The 13,603-nt window shown below is 40.3% G+C and overlaps 1 protein-coding gene across 6 annotated transcripts in view; it reads left to right on the forward strand.

The window, feature by feature from the left end:
* ATE1 (arginyltransferase 1) overlaps positions 1-12,674 on the forward strand; it is an 86,797-nt gene extending 74,123 nt beyond the window's left edge. For all 6 annotated transcript variants that reach the window (XM_037399180.1, XM_037399182.1, XM_037399179.1 and 3 more), the window contains one exon: positions 9,574-12,674. In XM_037399180.1, coding sequence (XP_037255077.1) covers positions 9,574-9,752 — 179 coding nt within the window. In that variant the 3' untranslated portion in view covers positions 9,753-12,674. The remainder of the gene's footprint in view (positions 1-9,573) is intronic.
* Positions 12,675-13,603: the final 929 nt, after the last annotated feature.

Consider the following 13,603-nt stretch of genomic DNA (forward strand, 5'->3'; position numbering starts at 1 on the left):
AGCCTGCTGGGTGCTGCAGCCCCCAGCCTGGGCTAGGGAGACACCCCGCAGGGAGCCAGCATCGCGCAGGGTTCGTGCCGTCAGCACCCAGTGCTACTGCTGGGTGCTGCTCCTGCTCCTCGCGGGCATGGCACATTTAAACTGAAGGCATAACTCGGTGTTGGCTAGGTGACCAAAAAGGTATTTAAAACCTTAGGTATTTAAATCCAGAAAAAAAGATAACCTCGCAATAGCCACTGGGGTATGCAATTAATATTCTTCTTTGGCCATTCACATTCTCATTTTTCATATCCAAAGTCATCAAGAATAGTGTCAGAGATACAACTTACAAGGAATTGACTAGTTAGTTCTGTCTTTCTGGAAGAGGTGGTTGCTTTTTTGTTTTGTTTTGTTTGTCTCTGTGTCTTGATTTTGGAGGCACTTCATACTGTTTTTAAATGGGAAGTTGTTCAGTCTCATTTAACTAACGTTTTCCCAGCTACTACTAGTTTGTGTGTGTTGGTTTTTTTCGGTTGGTTTTTTTGTTGTTGTTCGGTTTTTTTGTAGTGCATCCCTGAAAAGTAAGTCCTTGGAGAATAATATCTGTATCGTTTAAATCTAGCCCTTCTGTAAACCTTCTCAGTCACCATATTTCAGGATGATAAATTGAGGCGGGTTAGAATAATTGTATTGTTAGAGCTCATTACAAATAAACCAGGAATTTTATACTTATTTCAAATGTGTCCAAAACAGCAGGCTGTGCTTGGATTTTAGTGTTAGGCAATGTAGCCGACGGATTGTATTTGCAGGTAAGCCTGCAAATGACGGCTGCAAAGGAGAGCTGCTGTAATCGCTGTATTCACAGGAAATGTTTTCCGTTGCCCCCGTTCATGTTTACTACTGGAATAATAAAGAGTCAAAACACAATGAGTTATTGTTTCCGTGCGGCACAGCAGGGTTAGCGGATTTTGAATGAGTTTTGTCAAGTGATTAGTGCGCTCGCTTCTCAAGATTGAATTGCAAATCATAAACCAGTTGTATGATTCCAGGCACAAAGCCCAAAAGTTTTGTTTGGAAGATGTCGGTAGGATTTGCCCTTGTCGCAGCTTCCCGTCTTTACCCATTTTAAGGTCCCCTAGACATTATACTTGTAAAACTAATTTTTCTGTCTTCCTGTGTTAAAGGATCATTGGTAATACTTTGATAAGGTGTGTTTTTCCCCCTTTTTGAGCAGTGTTTTCCAGAGTTCCTCTTTTATTTCTTGTTAGAGTAACTGCAGAGTTGGCCGATTAAGAATATCCTGAGCATTTTACTGAACTTCCTTTGTGACTTGTGCTTTCTGGTTTTAATTAAGTATTCTTTTCATTGAATTTTGTTGTTGTTTATGCTTCATTTTAACTGTACTCTTATTGTGGTTCAAGTTAGCGTTTTTGTACCCCGAGGCATACTGGTCTTTAATATTTCTTCATGTATGAGCCTAGGATGAACGAAGCAATATGAGAAAAACCACATTTCAACTTGCTGTTTTATAGAAATACTGCTATTAATGAGTATGGCTTATCTTGTCACTGTGTGTTGTCTGTTTTGGTTTTGAGGTTGATTTCTATGCTTTGCTGGTGAACAAACAGAAATAATGCTTTAAATTGAGTAAGAAATGAGCTTAAATTCAAAGGTCAGATACATTCGACTTGTGACTGAGGTGGAAATATTTTGTATTTCCAGTAATTAATATCTCCGCTATTTCAGTCATAAAATTTGAAGAGTTAATTAAAGTTCTTCCTTTTAAAGTTTTTTTTTTTTGTTTGTTTTAAAATCACTGATAATTATCTGTGACAAGGTTGCGTAAACCAGACGTAGCTTTTCTTTAAATAAAAACCGACAAGGCTGTAGTGTTTCTCACCCAAGTGAATGTTGCTGTAGTGTAACCGGCAAGGGATGGGTGCTGCTTTTGATCATTTTTATGCCTGGTTTGAAAGCTTGGGGTATGACAAAAGTTTTAAACTCCTTGTAAATTGAATTTTAAACCCGTTATTTTTCTTTGATTTGCAAAATGCAAACACTGTGTTCATCTTTAAAAACTATGTGGGTCCTAACTGCTCCAAAATTTAAAATTAAAAATCAAGAACAACTTGAGACAAAACCCAAAACCAAGCACACCCTTTGGGCTGTCAGTCTGAAAATACAGCAGTTTTAAAGTATTAATCTTTGTACTTCCCCCCTGCTATCAATTTAATGATTAGAAGTAAAAATAATTTTTCTGAGATTCGATTTTTAGGCAAAATGGAAACTAATTTATAATGTGAGTTATTTAGGTGGGAGTTTCCTTCACAGACTGCTTTCAAAGGGAGTCACAGGTTTCAGTTAATGGCACAGTTTGAAGTATTTTTAATTCTGAATTAGGTCTGGTTCTTTGCGTGTTTCCTTTCTTTCTTCCACTGTTTCATCCTGCTATGGAGAAAAAAATATGTAGTCCAGATTCTCTGCGTAGCATGGATGCAGAAGCACAAAGTGAAGGTGGCCAAATCCTTTCTTTGTTGCAGGGGGTTAAGCAGCGTTGAAGGAAACGGAAACTTACGATCAGAAACAGCATCATGTCAGAGTTTAGCAGGAGAGCCACATTTTTTTTTTTTTAATTAGATATACTAGACCTCAGTAAGGCTTCTTACTAATTCTGAATGCATTCTGTGCAGAAAATGTAATAAATATTTTCCTGTAAGTAATGTGGGTTTTATTGTGGAAATTGGCAGTTGTCCTCTTTCCTATTTAAAAAATAAGAAAGTCAGTAAGTTTGTCACTTATTTTTTAGTCATTTCTTAATTTATTTTCCTGTAAAGGGAAAAATGTGCTTTAAAACAAACAAACAAAAAATGTTAGCTCGCTTGCATCTCTAGATTATACCCCTAGTAAATTGAAAAATGTCGTGTTTGTGAGGAGCATATTGAAAGGGCTGAGGGAAGAGGTACCGTTGACTCTGCACCCATCGGGCATGCCTAAGGAGCGGTCCAGAACGCCGCCGCCACCGGCTGTCTTTCCAAATCACTATTGATCAAAACCAGCTTGACCCAAATCAACCACCACCGAAAAGCTGGCTTAGAAATAGTTTTCTACAAAAGCCTTTGAACCATCACACGTTTTTTGCAAGGCGGCGTTGGCTTCCCGCCTGCTGGGTTGCAGCAGGCTGTCGCAGGGCTGGCTCTCGGAGTCTCAGTTGGGTGGCTTTGCACGTGCTTACCCGGCTTTCTGGCCAGATATAGCCGTTTTTCACTTCAGCTTGTATTAGGTAGCGATGCTAAAGATTAATGCACTTGGAGAACAAAAAATATTTGGCTATTGGTCTATATTTTATATTTTATAAGGATGCTAAGCAATTCCTATGCTGCAAGAAAAAAATTCAGAACTTGAAACTTCGGAGTTCTATATAAAAGCACACTGATGCTCGTTTTGCCTGTTACTGTGAGTAAAAGAGGTAAAATAATTCCTCCTTATTTTATGTTGGTATTTCAGCAGGAATGCACGTCAGTATTTGAAAACTGTCTTTTGGTTTCAGGAGGGAGCTGGCAGTTCAGGGGGAAGCTGCTTTTGGATTGTGCAAAGAAATAAGAACGGAGTTGTGGAGGAGTCTGCCGGGCTTCCCACTCTTTGCATTCCGCCTTGTCCCTTGAGTATAAAAGTATTTCAGGGGCCGGTGGCCGGAGGAGGCTGCCTTTGGAGATGACCGCCGTTACTTTTAGCTTGTCACTTGGTGTCACTCAGCAGTGTCGCCTGGGCTGCTGCTGAAGGTGGGTGTGTGTAGCCGGGCCACGAAATCAAACAGATATCTGCCCGACGTCTGCCAAGACAAACCGCTGTGTAGAGGGTCTTTAGAGCACTTACACTTTTTACTTTGTTTTTTTACCAGTGCTTAGCAACATATCTGATACGCTTTGTTTTATTCGGAAAAGAAATCCTCCATGTCTGAGCTGCATTTCATAGTGTTATGGGGGTGGGAACAAAGAATTCTAACACCTTTTTGCAATTTTTTTATGGGATCGCAGTGGTGAGGTTGAGTTGTATATGATATCTCTCTTATATTCAAATTCTACTAGATGAATGCTGTATAAATAATTTGCTTTTTTAGGAATATAGAGGAGAAGAGAGAGAAGTGACAATTTATTCAACAAGAATTCAGCTGTATTTTTAGCCTTTAGACTTAAAGTCTATTCCTGTATATTCCTATAAAGACAGGTGGTTGGCATCTGCAATTTCTCAGTTTCCTAAAATGACTGGTACTTTCAATCTATAGAATTGATTTTTCTGAAGTTTAGTTTTATGTATCTGTCACCCAAACTCTATTGATAGATGCAACTGAATGAAGTTTATGTTTTGTGGTTTTTTTTTTTTTATTTTATTTGTTTTGTATGTGAAGGGACAGTGTCTCCTTGGTGGACTACAATTAATCAGCAGCTCCCCGAGAAGATAATTTCACAAAGGCAAAGCCCTGAGGATTCAAATGGGCGTAAGCAGTACTGTAACTCCTTCTAGTGCTGTTGCTCATTTATAAAGCTTTGTTAACAGAACCGCTTCCACCAAATCCAGTTGTTTCAAGGGATGAGGATGAACTGTTTTCAGGGGCGCCAGTGGAAAATGCACAGAAATAGATAAATGGTGAAAAAATATTAAAAACCCAGAAAAATATGTTCTGAGACCTGGTGATATTTGCTTAGGTGAACAAAATGGGCATTTACAGGAGAATGGTTTCTACAGCACTCTTAAGAAGCAGCGTACCACATGAGCTGCGTGGCACAGCCTTTGAAGCGGTGGCGCACAAGGTCTGGTCTTACTCGTGCAGGTTTGGACTGGGGCGATGGTTAAAGAAGCAAGCCTTAGAAAATTAACTGGCTATAAATTATAACTCAATGAGGCATCTAACAACTATGCATTTGCAAAAGAGATTTTGTCTTCAAACCCGTGATTTTATCCGTTTGAGGGTTATATAAATTAATGCACTAACTACTTGTGAGGCGAAGCAGAGGTTACTGGGAGACTCGGGAAAGTGTGTGAGGAGGGAAAAATAGGCTTTTTTTAGCTTTTTAATGGTAACAATACTGCATTTGGTAATTACAGTAATGACTACAGTTGCCCTAACAGATTGCTCCACTATTTGATCAGTCTGAGTCTTCCCAGAAATGGAAGTCACTAACTGAAATTACTTTAATAAAGCACGGAAATAATACTTATTGATAAAGATGTTTTTCTTATTTTCAACAAGTAGGTTTTATTTAATACAGCACATGATCTCATTTTTGGATTGGGATTGCTCCAGTATCCCAGCATCAGTCACACAGAGAAGGCCTATTAGAATTCAGTTGGCATCTTCTAAAATATAAAGCACATTTTATCATGCGCCAGTCGGCAGGAACAGATGCTTAATTTTTCTTTTTGGGAAGGTAATTTATTTTTTAAACAATGCTGGAGCCCGGTCTGCTTTTATTTTCTATTAAATGCTCTTAAATCTATTCTGGCTTAGGTCTAAATCATGAAGAAAGGGAGTACTTCCCTGAATTTGCATGGTGTCACCTCCAGAGCAGTAGCAATTGAAAGGTGGCTGAATTTTAACTTGCGGATTTGTTATTATGGTGATGCGAGTTCTTAGTCGCTTTCTCTAAAAGCTTAACTATATACTTGAGATTATTTTACTGATACTTAACATTTCACTAAAAAGTTTCTTTTTTCAGGTGGAGTTTGTTAGATATATTTAAGTACTTTCACAGAAGGTGATTTTTATCATTAAGGTTTTTATTGAGGGGGGAGTAAATGGAGAAATGTTCACTAGAATAGGTGATCGTTGGACTGTTATTTTTTTGCCTTTCAAACCTTATTTGAAGAATCTGGAATCAACCTTAATGTGTAGAACAAATATGTCCGACTGAATGTATTTATAAGTTTCTAAGAGCAAACATAGCTGGCTCTAAACTTTTCTTGATGATAAACTCATTACCAAGTCTTTATATGTGTAGTTTATGCACAGAACATGTGTTAAGCTTAAAACATGTCTGAAGTATTCACGTTACAGTGATATATTTTTTTTTCAAGATACTGGTATTTTCTTGACTGCTCTGGGGGAGCCTTCTCCTGCCTGAGGGTTGTGTTGAGAACCTGTGCCACGAACCTGTCCAAGAAGGGACTGATCTGCAGCGTGGTTTGGCAAGCCTTACTCCTCCCCGGAAACACTTGGCTGCGGTGCTTAGCAAATTTGCTAAAACGCTGGGTTGTAGTAACAGTTTCATAAGGCTGTAAAGCTAGAGCTAGCGTGGGCCTGATTGCAAGGAGGATGATCCGCCGACTGCGGTTGATGTAATGAGTAAAAGCGGAGTAAGGCTGTAAATGCTGAGCAACAAGAACAAGAGCTCTGCTGAGCCAGTAAGGCTATAGTGAAACTGAAGGTACGGTAGCTGTAGTTACTGTAAGAAATTGAATCTGGAGCCAGAAACGCTACAAGCCAAAAGATGAACTCATCCGGAGTATCAAGCTTCAGTATTATTTGAAAGCAATGAGTATCAAACAGTGAGCAGTGAACGGCTTTGAAAGTGCTCTTGGCACGAGGCTATGAAGGCTAGGCTTGGCGCAAATCCACTGCGGGACACAAACTTATAGTCAGCCTAGAGGTGCAGTAAATATAAACTTTCCAATTTAAGAAGTTAAAATAACTTTACACTTGTGTCACCTCCAGAAGCTAAGCTTGCAAATTTTTCCTTGGTGAACATTTGGAATGGAAGGAGGATCCAATAGAAGAGGCAGTAGGGCTGGTAGTAAAACCAACCCATTGGGATATCAGGAAGGTGTTGGCCACACATCAAAAACCTCAAGGATTTCAAAGAGGGAGAGAAAGCCATAAAGTGTTTTTGACTTGGTGTTTATCTATAGCGATTGCCAACAATAATTAGTGGAGAATGCAATCTTAGCAAGTACTGTTCAGATTTTCTTCCTTCAAACCATGTTTTCCTAGTTAAGTCTTAAGAAATACATTGTGCTTTCATGTTAGGAATCAAAACACAGATAAAAGTAATGAAGTCATTCTAAACTTTGTAAAGCAGGCTTCCTTGTGTTGCACGTACTAAATTCAGGCAATCAGCAGAAAAATGTTTATAAACCACTTCTGTGGATGAATAGGGGCAGGTTCTTAAGAATGCCTTGCAAAGAAAAGCAATCTGTGACCCCCTTTGTCTTTATTAAAGCATAAAGAATGCCCAAAAGGGGGTCTTCAGCTTTTCCGTAGTACGGGCTACATTTGAATAGAAATTTGTCAAATGGATTTCTTCAGATTCTTCTGGATGAGTTGCTTAGCTTACGTGTGGCAAGTCTACTGAGCAGGTGGGGGCGGGGGAGGAAGGCAGGACTTGATGACCTTGGTGACCAATTTGCTTCCCAGAGGCAGTGTCACATCCGTGGCACTTTGCACCTATTGCCGTTTGTGAAACTTGCTGAGAAAGTGCTACCCCTGTTTATTCTCTTACAAATAAAACCTGGTGCTCCCCATGAAGCAGCTGTTCGAGGTACCCGGTTTCCCACAGCAGTTGGCTTGATTTTGAGTCGAGCAAGCGATGATCAGCAGAAGGCTTCGCTGCGGGCGTTGTGAGTGGGGAGCGGTGTAGGTGGATGCCATTCAGATCCTAAAATACTCTAACCTAAACGAAGCAAGTACATGAACATGTGAACTATTTTAGTCTGGGGCAGAGTGATGCAGCAGTTAAGCGGTTATACTCACCTGGGCTGGCTCTTCAGTCTGGATAATGTCCTGATGCCTGTGCTGGTTTGGGCTGGGATAAAGGTAATTTTCTTCCCAATAGCTGGTGCGGGCCACAATTTGGGTCTGTGCTGGAAGCCGTGCTGATGACACAGGGATGTTTCCGTGACCGCTAAGCGGTGCCTACACGGAGCCGAGGCCGTTCCTGCTCCTCCCCCACCCCACAGCGAGCGGGCTGGGGGGCACGGGGAGCTGGGGGGGCACAGCCGGGGGAGCTGACCCCGACCGACCCCAGGGATACCCCGTGCCGTGCGCCGTCACGCTCGGCATATGGAGCTGGGGACGAAGGGGGACGGGGGGACGCTGGGAGCGATGGCGTTGGCCTTCCCAGTCCCCGCTGGGCGTGCTGGAGCCCTGCTCCCCTGGGATGGCCGAGCACCTGCCTGCCACGGGCAGCGGGGAACCAGTGCCGGGCTTTGCTTTGCTCCTGTGCGCGGTGTTGCCTGGCCGGGTACGCTGTCTCCGTCTCAGCCCACCGCTTTCCTCACTTTTACCCTTCCGATCCTTTCCCTGGCCCCGATGCGGGATGCGCGGGCGAGCAGCTGCCTGGGCTCGGTTGCCGGCCGGGGATAAACCTCGACAATGGGGACAGAAGATCGAGTCTTTGCATAGTTCACGTCCCCAAATGCTGACGTTCTAGTAAGCATCTCTTCTCTGTTACTGTTTGAATTTATATGATTCTATTCTCAAACTCATCTTACAGATCCTGTGTTTCAGTTGACTCTTACCTTGGTGGCTTTTTAAACCTGAGGTTCAGAAAATCCCCAAATTTTATATCAGTATTTTGTAATAACTTTAATTTCATTTATCCTGCAGGGGACCCAGGTGTGTGGCATGTTCTCTCCCTTCCTTTAAAGAGTTTTCCAGCATTACAGAGCCAATTTTTCTGACATGCAGCGGCTATATAACATTATTGTTCAGCAATAGTAGCATCAATTGGATTCTTAAAAATAAGGAAATATTAACTTGCTCAACGATGCTCTTACGTGTATGGTTCTGGTTAAATTAAGTCACAAGGGGTCTATAGATGAGGTTAATAAGATTCAACTATGGTGCGTGTGTCTTTGAAAGCTTGAGGAATTTAGTCATGCCCACCCAGCTAGCGCTTGCACTGCTCTTCTCTCTGTCAGTCTGCAGAGCTTGGGGGTCAGACTCTGAGTGAGGGCATGCGTTTAACTTCATTCTACTGGAGAAACTCATAGACCTGTATAAATGAGGGGGGAAAAGGTGGGGGCTGGAGGGCCGGGGAGTTTCACCTGGGAAGGTAGTTTATTGCCTGATGCTTACCTAAGGCAAACAGTGCGGAGACTTCTCGCTGGGTTTAATACACTTTCCACAATGGGGGAGAGGGAGGGCTCCGTGCTGGTGGGTTCTGCAAGCGGTGTAGTAATTAAGTGCGATATGGTAATAACAGCAAGTCTCTTCTGATCGGTTGCATTTGAAAGTATTTCCCAGATAGAGTTTCACTTCTGGCAGTGGGCTCCAGCGAGCATTAAATGAATGTGAATTTTAAAATACACCAGTAGAGTTATCTTGAGAAATGCTGTATATCACCATTAGAAATGTGTGATGCATGATTTATTTTTTTGCAGATGGCAAATATAGTTACTTTGCAAGCTAGGTTTTGTTTTCGGCCATGATTCAAGAAGACTGCTCTATAGATCAGCTCTGCTTTCATCTGCTGTCCATCTGCAGATTAGCTTTATTACTTCGTATACTTTTCATTATGCATATTTAAGTTAGTTGCATAAATTAGGATCATATGGACAACATACATAACTAGGTTTTATGTTCTCTGATTCTCTTTGCAGTTGATGAAGGTCGCATGAAGGAACTGGGCAGAGTGAGGGTACTTCACAAGAGAACCGTGATGCCTTACAGTGTGTATAAGAAAAGAAGGAAGGGGCCAAGCGATGAAGCCAGCGTTCAGCAATATGCAAGTTTGGTTGGACAGACCTGTTCTGAAAGAATGTTGTTGTTTAGAAGTTGAAAAAAATCATTAAATGGCATTTCAATGGCGCTACGTTTTATTGCACTGCCACTGGGTGATATGTACTATAGTTGTGTGTCGGTATGCCTACTCAAGTAGCAGTATGAAATACAGGTATCTATCTAGGCGTGTGTCAATACATGGTACTGTGTTTGAAGGCCAACTCCAATAAAACTTACAATACAGCAAGGCTTTAGCAATATACATTTAGAAAAACATGCTTGCAATATATTTTAATTAAGTAGTTCTAGTCTTTCTATGCATTTTGAATAATTCTAAGTATCTAAGCAAAATGAAAAACAGGTGTCTTTTTTTGTAGAGAAAAACATTGACTAAATCTAGATAAACAATAATTAACTTAGAAATGTTTTCAAATAGCACCTTGGATATCTGTCGTTCAAAATTGCCATGACTTTTTTGCTCGCATTTGTACGCTTCTAAACTCTTGCAAGAGAATTGAAACGTGCTGTTGCTTTCTAATGTGAAATCTGGCATGGTTTAATTTTTTCAATAGCATATTTAAAAACAGGAAGAAATTATTTTCACTGCACATTCTTCATTTGTTTAAAGCAGTAGGATGGTGTCTGAGGTCCTAGTGAGTGCAGGAGTTCATAGTCGATTCTTAGTGGCAGGGGATGCAATGCTTTGGAAAACTTTCCCCTTTAGAGATGAAACAGAATAGTTGCACTAGAAATATACCAAAGATATGTAGCCAAGTGGCACAGTGTTTTTTTGGTATAAGCCTTATCCTTTGTCTAAAACGATGAGTATTTTAATGCACATCACTAATGTGAAATAGAGCTTGGAAGGTTTATTCTATAGCTCTTCGGTGCACATTTCAGAACTATGCTCAAAAAAAGACGTGAGGTACCACTGCTGGGTTTTGTTGTGATTTTTTTCTCTGCCGAATTTTTTGGGAAGACTTAAATATCACGTTCCTGAGTTTTTACTGACTGTTTTATTTATGGTGCAGTAGTTCACAGGTAACATCTTTAATAACATTTTACTAAATACTTCTGTTGGAAATACAGGAAGTTGTGATGCTTCATGAAAGCACTTTATTATCTGATATATGAATGTTGTCATTAGTAGTCTGTGTCCCTCTCAAGTCATATAAGTTACGGGAGTTTGGGGAAATAACACTGTTAGGTAATTCAGTAATTTATTACGACATCGTAAGAATACCGGTGTGTTTGTTTCTTATCTTCTTGGATAACGAGAGCTAGTATTTACCTTGAATCAACTTGAAGTTTCCTGTTAACCTTTGAAGAAAGATTCTTATTCAAGGATACATGTGTAGATGTTTTCCCCTAGAAAGGAACCAAATTCAGTCTTACTCTGAGGGTTACACCTCCTATCATTCATGGGCTTGATTTAATTTTAAACACTTGGTCAACGTTATTAATCATTGATTTTTATGTGGAACAGATGTAAGAATTTGGGGATTCAAGTGCATTGCAGATTTAACTTTTTTTTTTCCTGTATCTGTTTGATCATTGTAGTATTATTGATACAGAGTACAGCTTCGACGATAATTTTGAAGAGTAATTTTATATTTAATAAATTGGGATGTATAGTATTGAACTACTCCCAGTCTACAACAAAATTGATTCTTTCTGTCAGTGTTATATCTGGTATGTGTTTATCTGTTGCCTGGTACCAAGAAGTTTCTGTATAGTGTACCATCTAGTTTGTGTCCATGTCTTATCTAAACTTACTGCCATGGGAGAACCACTAAATACTTCTTATAAACATTATTGTAAAAGAGTTCCTTTCTGTGGAGAAAATACTCTTGCCACTCAGTGAAATGTCAAATAGTATAACATTTTCTGCCTGCACAATGTGTTGAAAAGCATCGATGCCCATATGGCTTAAAACCAAAATAAATGAGAAAACCTTTTTATATGATATAAAATGTTAATGGGCACAGAGGAATTGCAGTATGACTTGCAAAAATCTTAAAGATTATCAAAACCACTTAATGACGGCCTCACTGTGCTCCTGGAGAAGTTAAAGTTTCTGTTAAGTTGCAAGGGGGCAGACTTCACGTCACCACTGAGAGTTCCTGAGGAGCTCCATCTTTTTGTCCCACTATTTGTTACCGATACGCCTTCTAGATACGCATTAGGCTTTTTTTATCTGATGCTTTGTTTCTCTTGGGGAGCTTTTAAGAACTGCCGTTAAAGAAAAGCAAGATAAGTATAAAATTAAAAATTCAGTACAGCTTGAAGTTCTCGTTAGTGTGACCACTAAAGGTAAATGGCCACATCCTGTGAGTGCTGAGATGGTGCTTTTGCTTTCTGACCTGCACTGAGCCGTTGCACCGCGGCGTGCTGGGCTTCTGACTCCTACTGGACTCAAGTATATTAAAAGAAAGGTCAACACTGAGATTAACTCATAAACTGAGTTCATCTGATGTTGTACGCTGAGATTTGACTGGCTGCTTTAGTGTAATTTTAGAAGGAAATCGGAGCAGTCGTTTTCAGGACTGATACCTCTATCCCTGGTTTAGGAGGGGAGTAGAGTCTGAGGATGAAGTTCTGTAAATGTTGCTATTGACTTCAGTGGAGCTGAAAATTCACCACTGTCACAATTGTATTTAATAAGAGGTTGTCGTTGAGCGTTACTGAATTTAGAGATAATTTAGTAGTTAGTTTGTGAGAGTTAATCCCTAAAGTGATGTTGCCTTGTTCTATCTTCTGTTGAAAAATAAGCATAAAACGTAAGAAAGTGCAGAGCTGTGACCAGTGTTAAAAAATACCATTCTTTGTTTTAATTGGGAATACTCATTTCCAGCATCAACATATTTCAGTAAATGCGAACAAACCCGCATGTTGAGTTTGTAATTGCTTTTCAGCAGGCCTGTTTGACTTGCAAGTATAGAAAATAAAGTTATTTCTGGTCTCTGTGAATTAATATAAATAACAGCTCCGAGTGTGACTTCTGTATTACTTTGTAGGAATTCATTATCTTGGAGGTTGGCTAAGTGTCTGGTGAACAGCAAAATCAGGGAAGTGAAAGAGCAGCAGTATGAGAAGGGATTCGTATCAATCAGTTCAAAACACATGGCCGTGTTTTACAACTAAGTTGTAGTTAGGTTAATAAAGCGTTTGTGCTTTGAAACAGAATTTATAATTCTTTTGTGGATAGAATAGAACTGAATAAAGAGGCTTTTGACAAATGGAGACTACACAGGACTAGCTGTTTAATTTAGTTAGGCGACACCATTTCTAGTTGGTAGGAAAAACCCTTTCTCTGAAGCCAAACAAGCAACGCAGCAATGTGGATGTTGTGCACAAAGATAACCAAACACTGATTCGTTTTCCTGCTGAACAAGGCAGAATTCCAGCTAATTCTGAATTTCCTGAGTGAGACTTTTGTCAAAGCCTGGTGCCACCATGGCTCAACATTTTGGTGAGACTTTTCCTGTTTCATTGCTCCTTGGGAGACGACATCCATCACTCTTTTTGAAGTTCTGTTAATACCTTTGCCAGGCAATCATTCTGAAGCTACCAGCTTGATCAGCCATCTATTGCTGAATTCTCTCTCGTTCTGGTTGTCCCAGATGATCCTTCAGATGTGCATTAAGGGTGCTCCTCACCTGCCTCTCCATGTCCACTGTCCCCCCTCCCAGCTTTGAGGGTTCTTCTTGCTTGTTCTGTCCCAGTCTTGCAGCAGGAAGAGTCCACATTTGCAAGGGTGTAGACAATATTTAGGGTCGAAATCATCACCACATTTCAGGGAAATCACCAGCATTTCCAGAAGCGTCGTAGCTACACATCGTACCCAATATTTTTATAAAGCTGCACCTTCAGAGCTAATTGCATATGATCTCCCATACTGAGCATAAG

This window comes from Falco rusticolus, chromosome 9 (genome assembly GCF_015220075.1).
Source record: "Falco rusticolus isolate bFalRus1 chromosome 9, bFalRus1.pri, whole genome shotgun sequence".
NCBI lineage: Eukaryota > Metazoa > Chordata > Aves > Falconiformes > Falconidae > Falco > Falco rusticolus.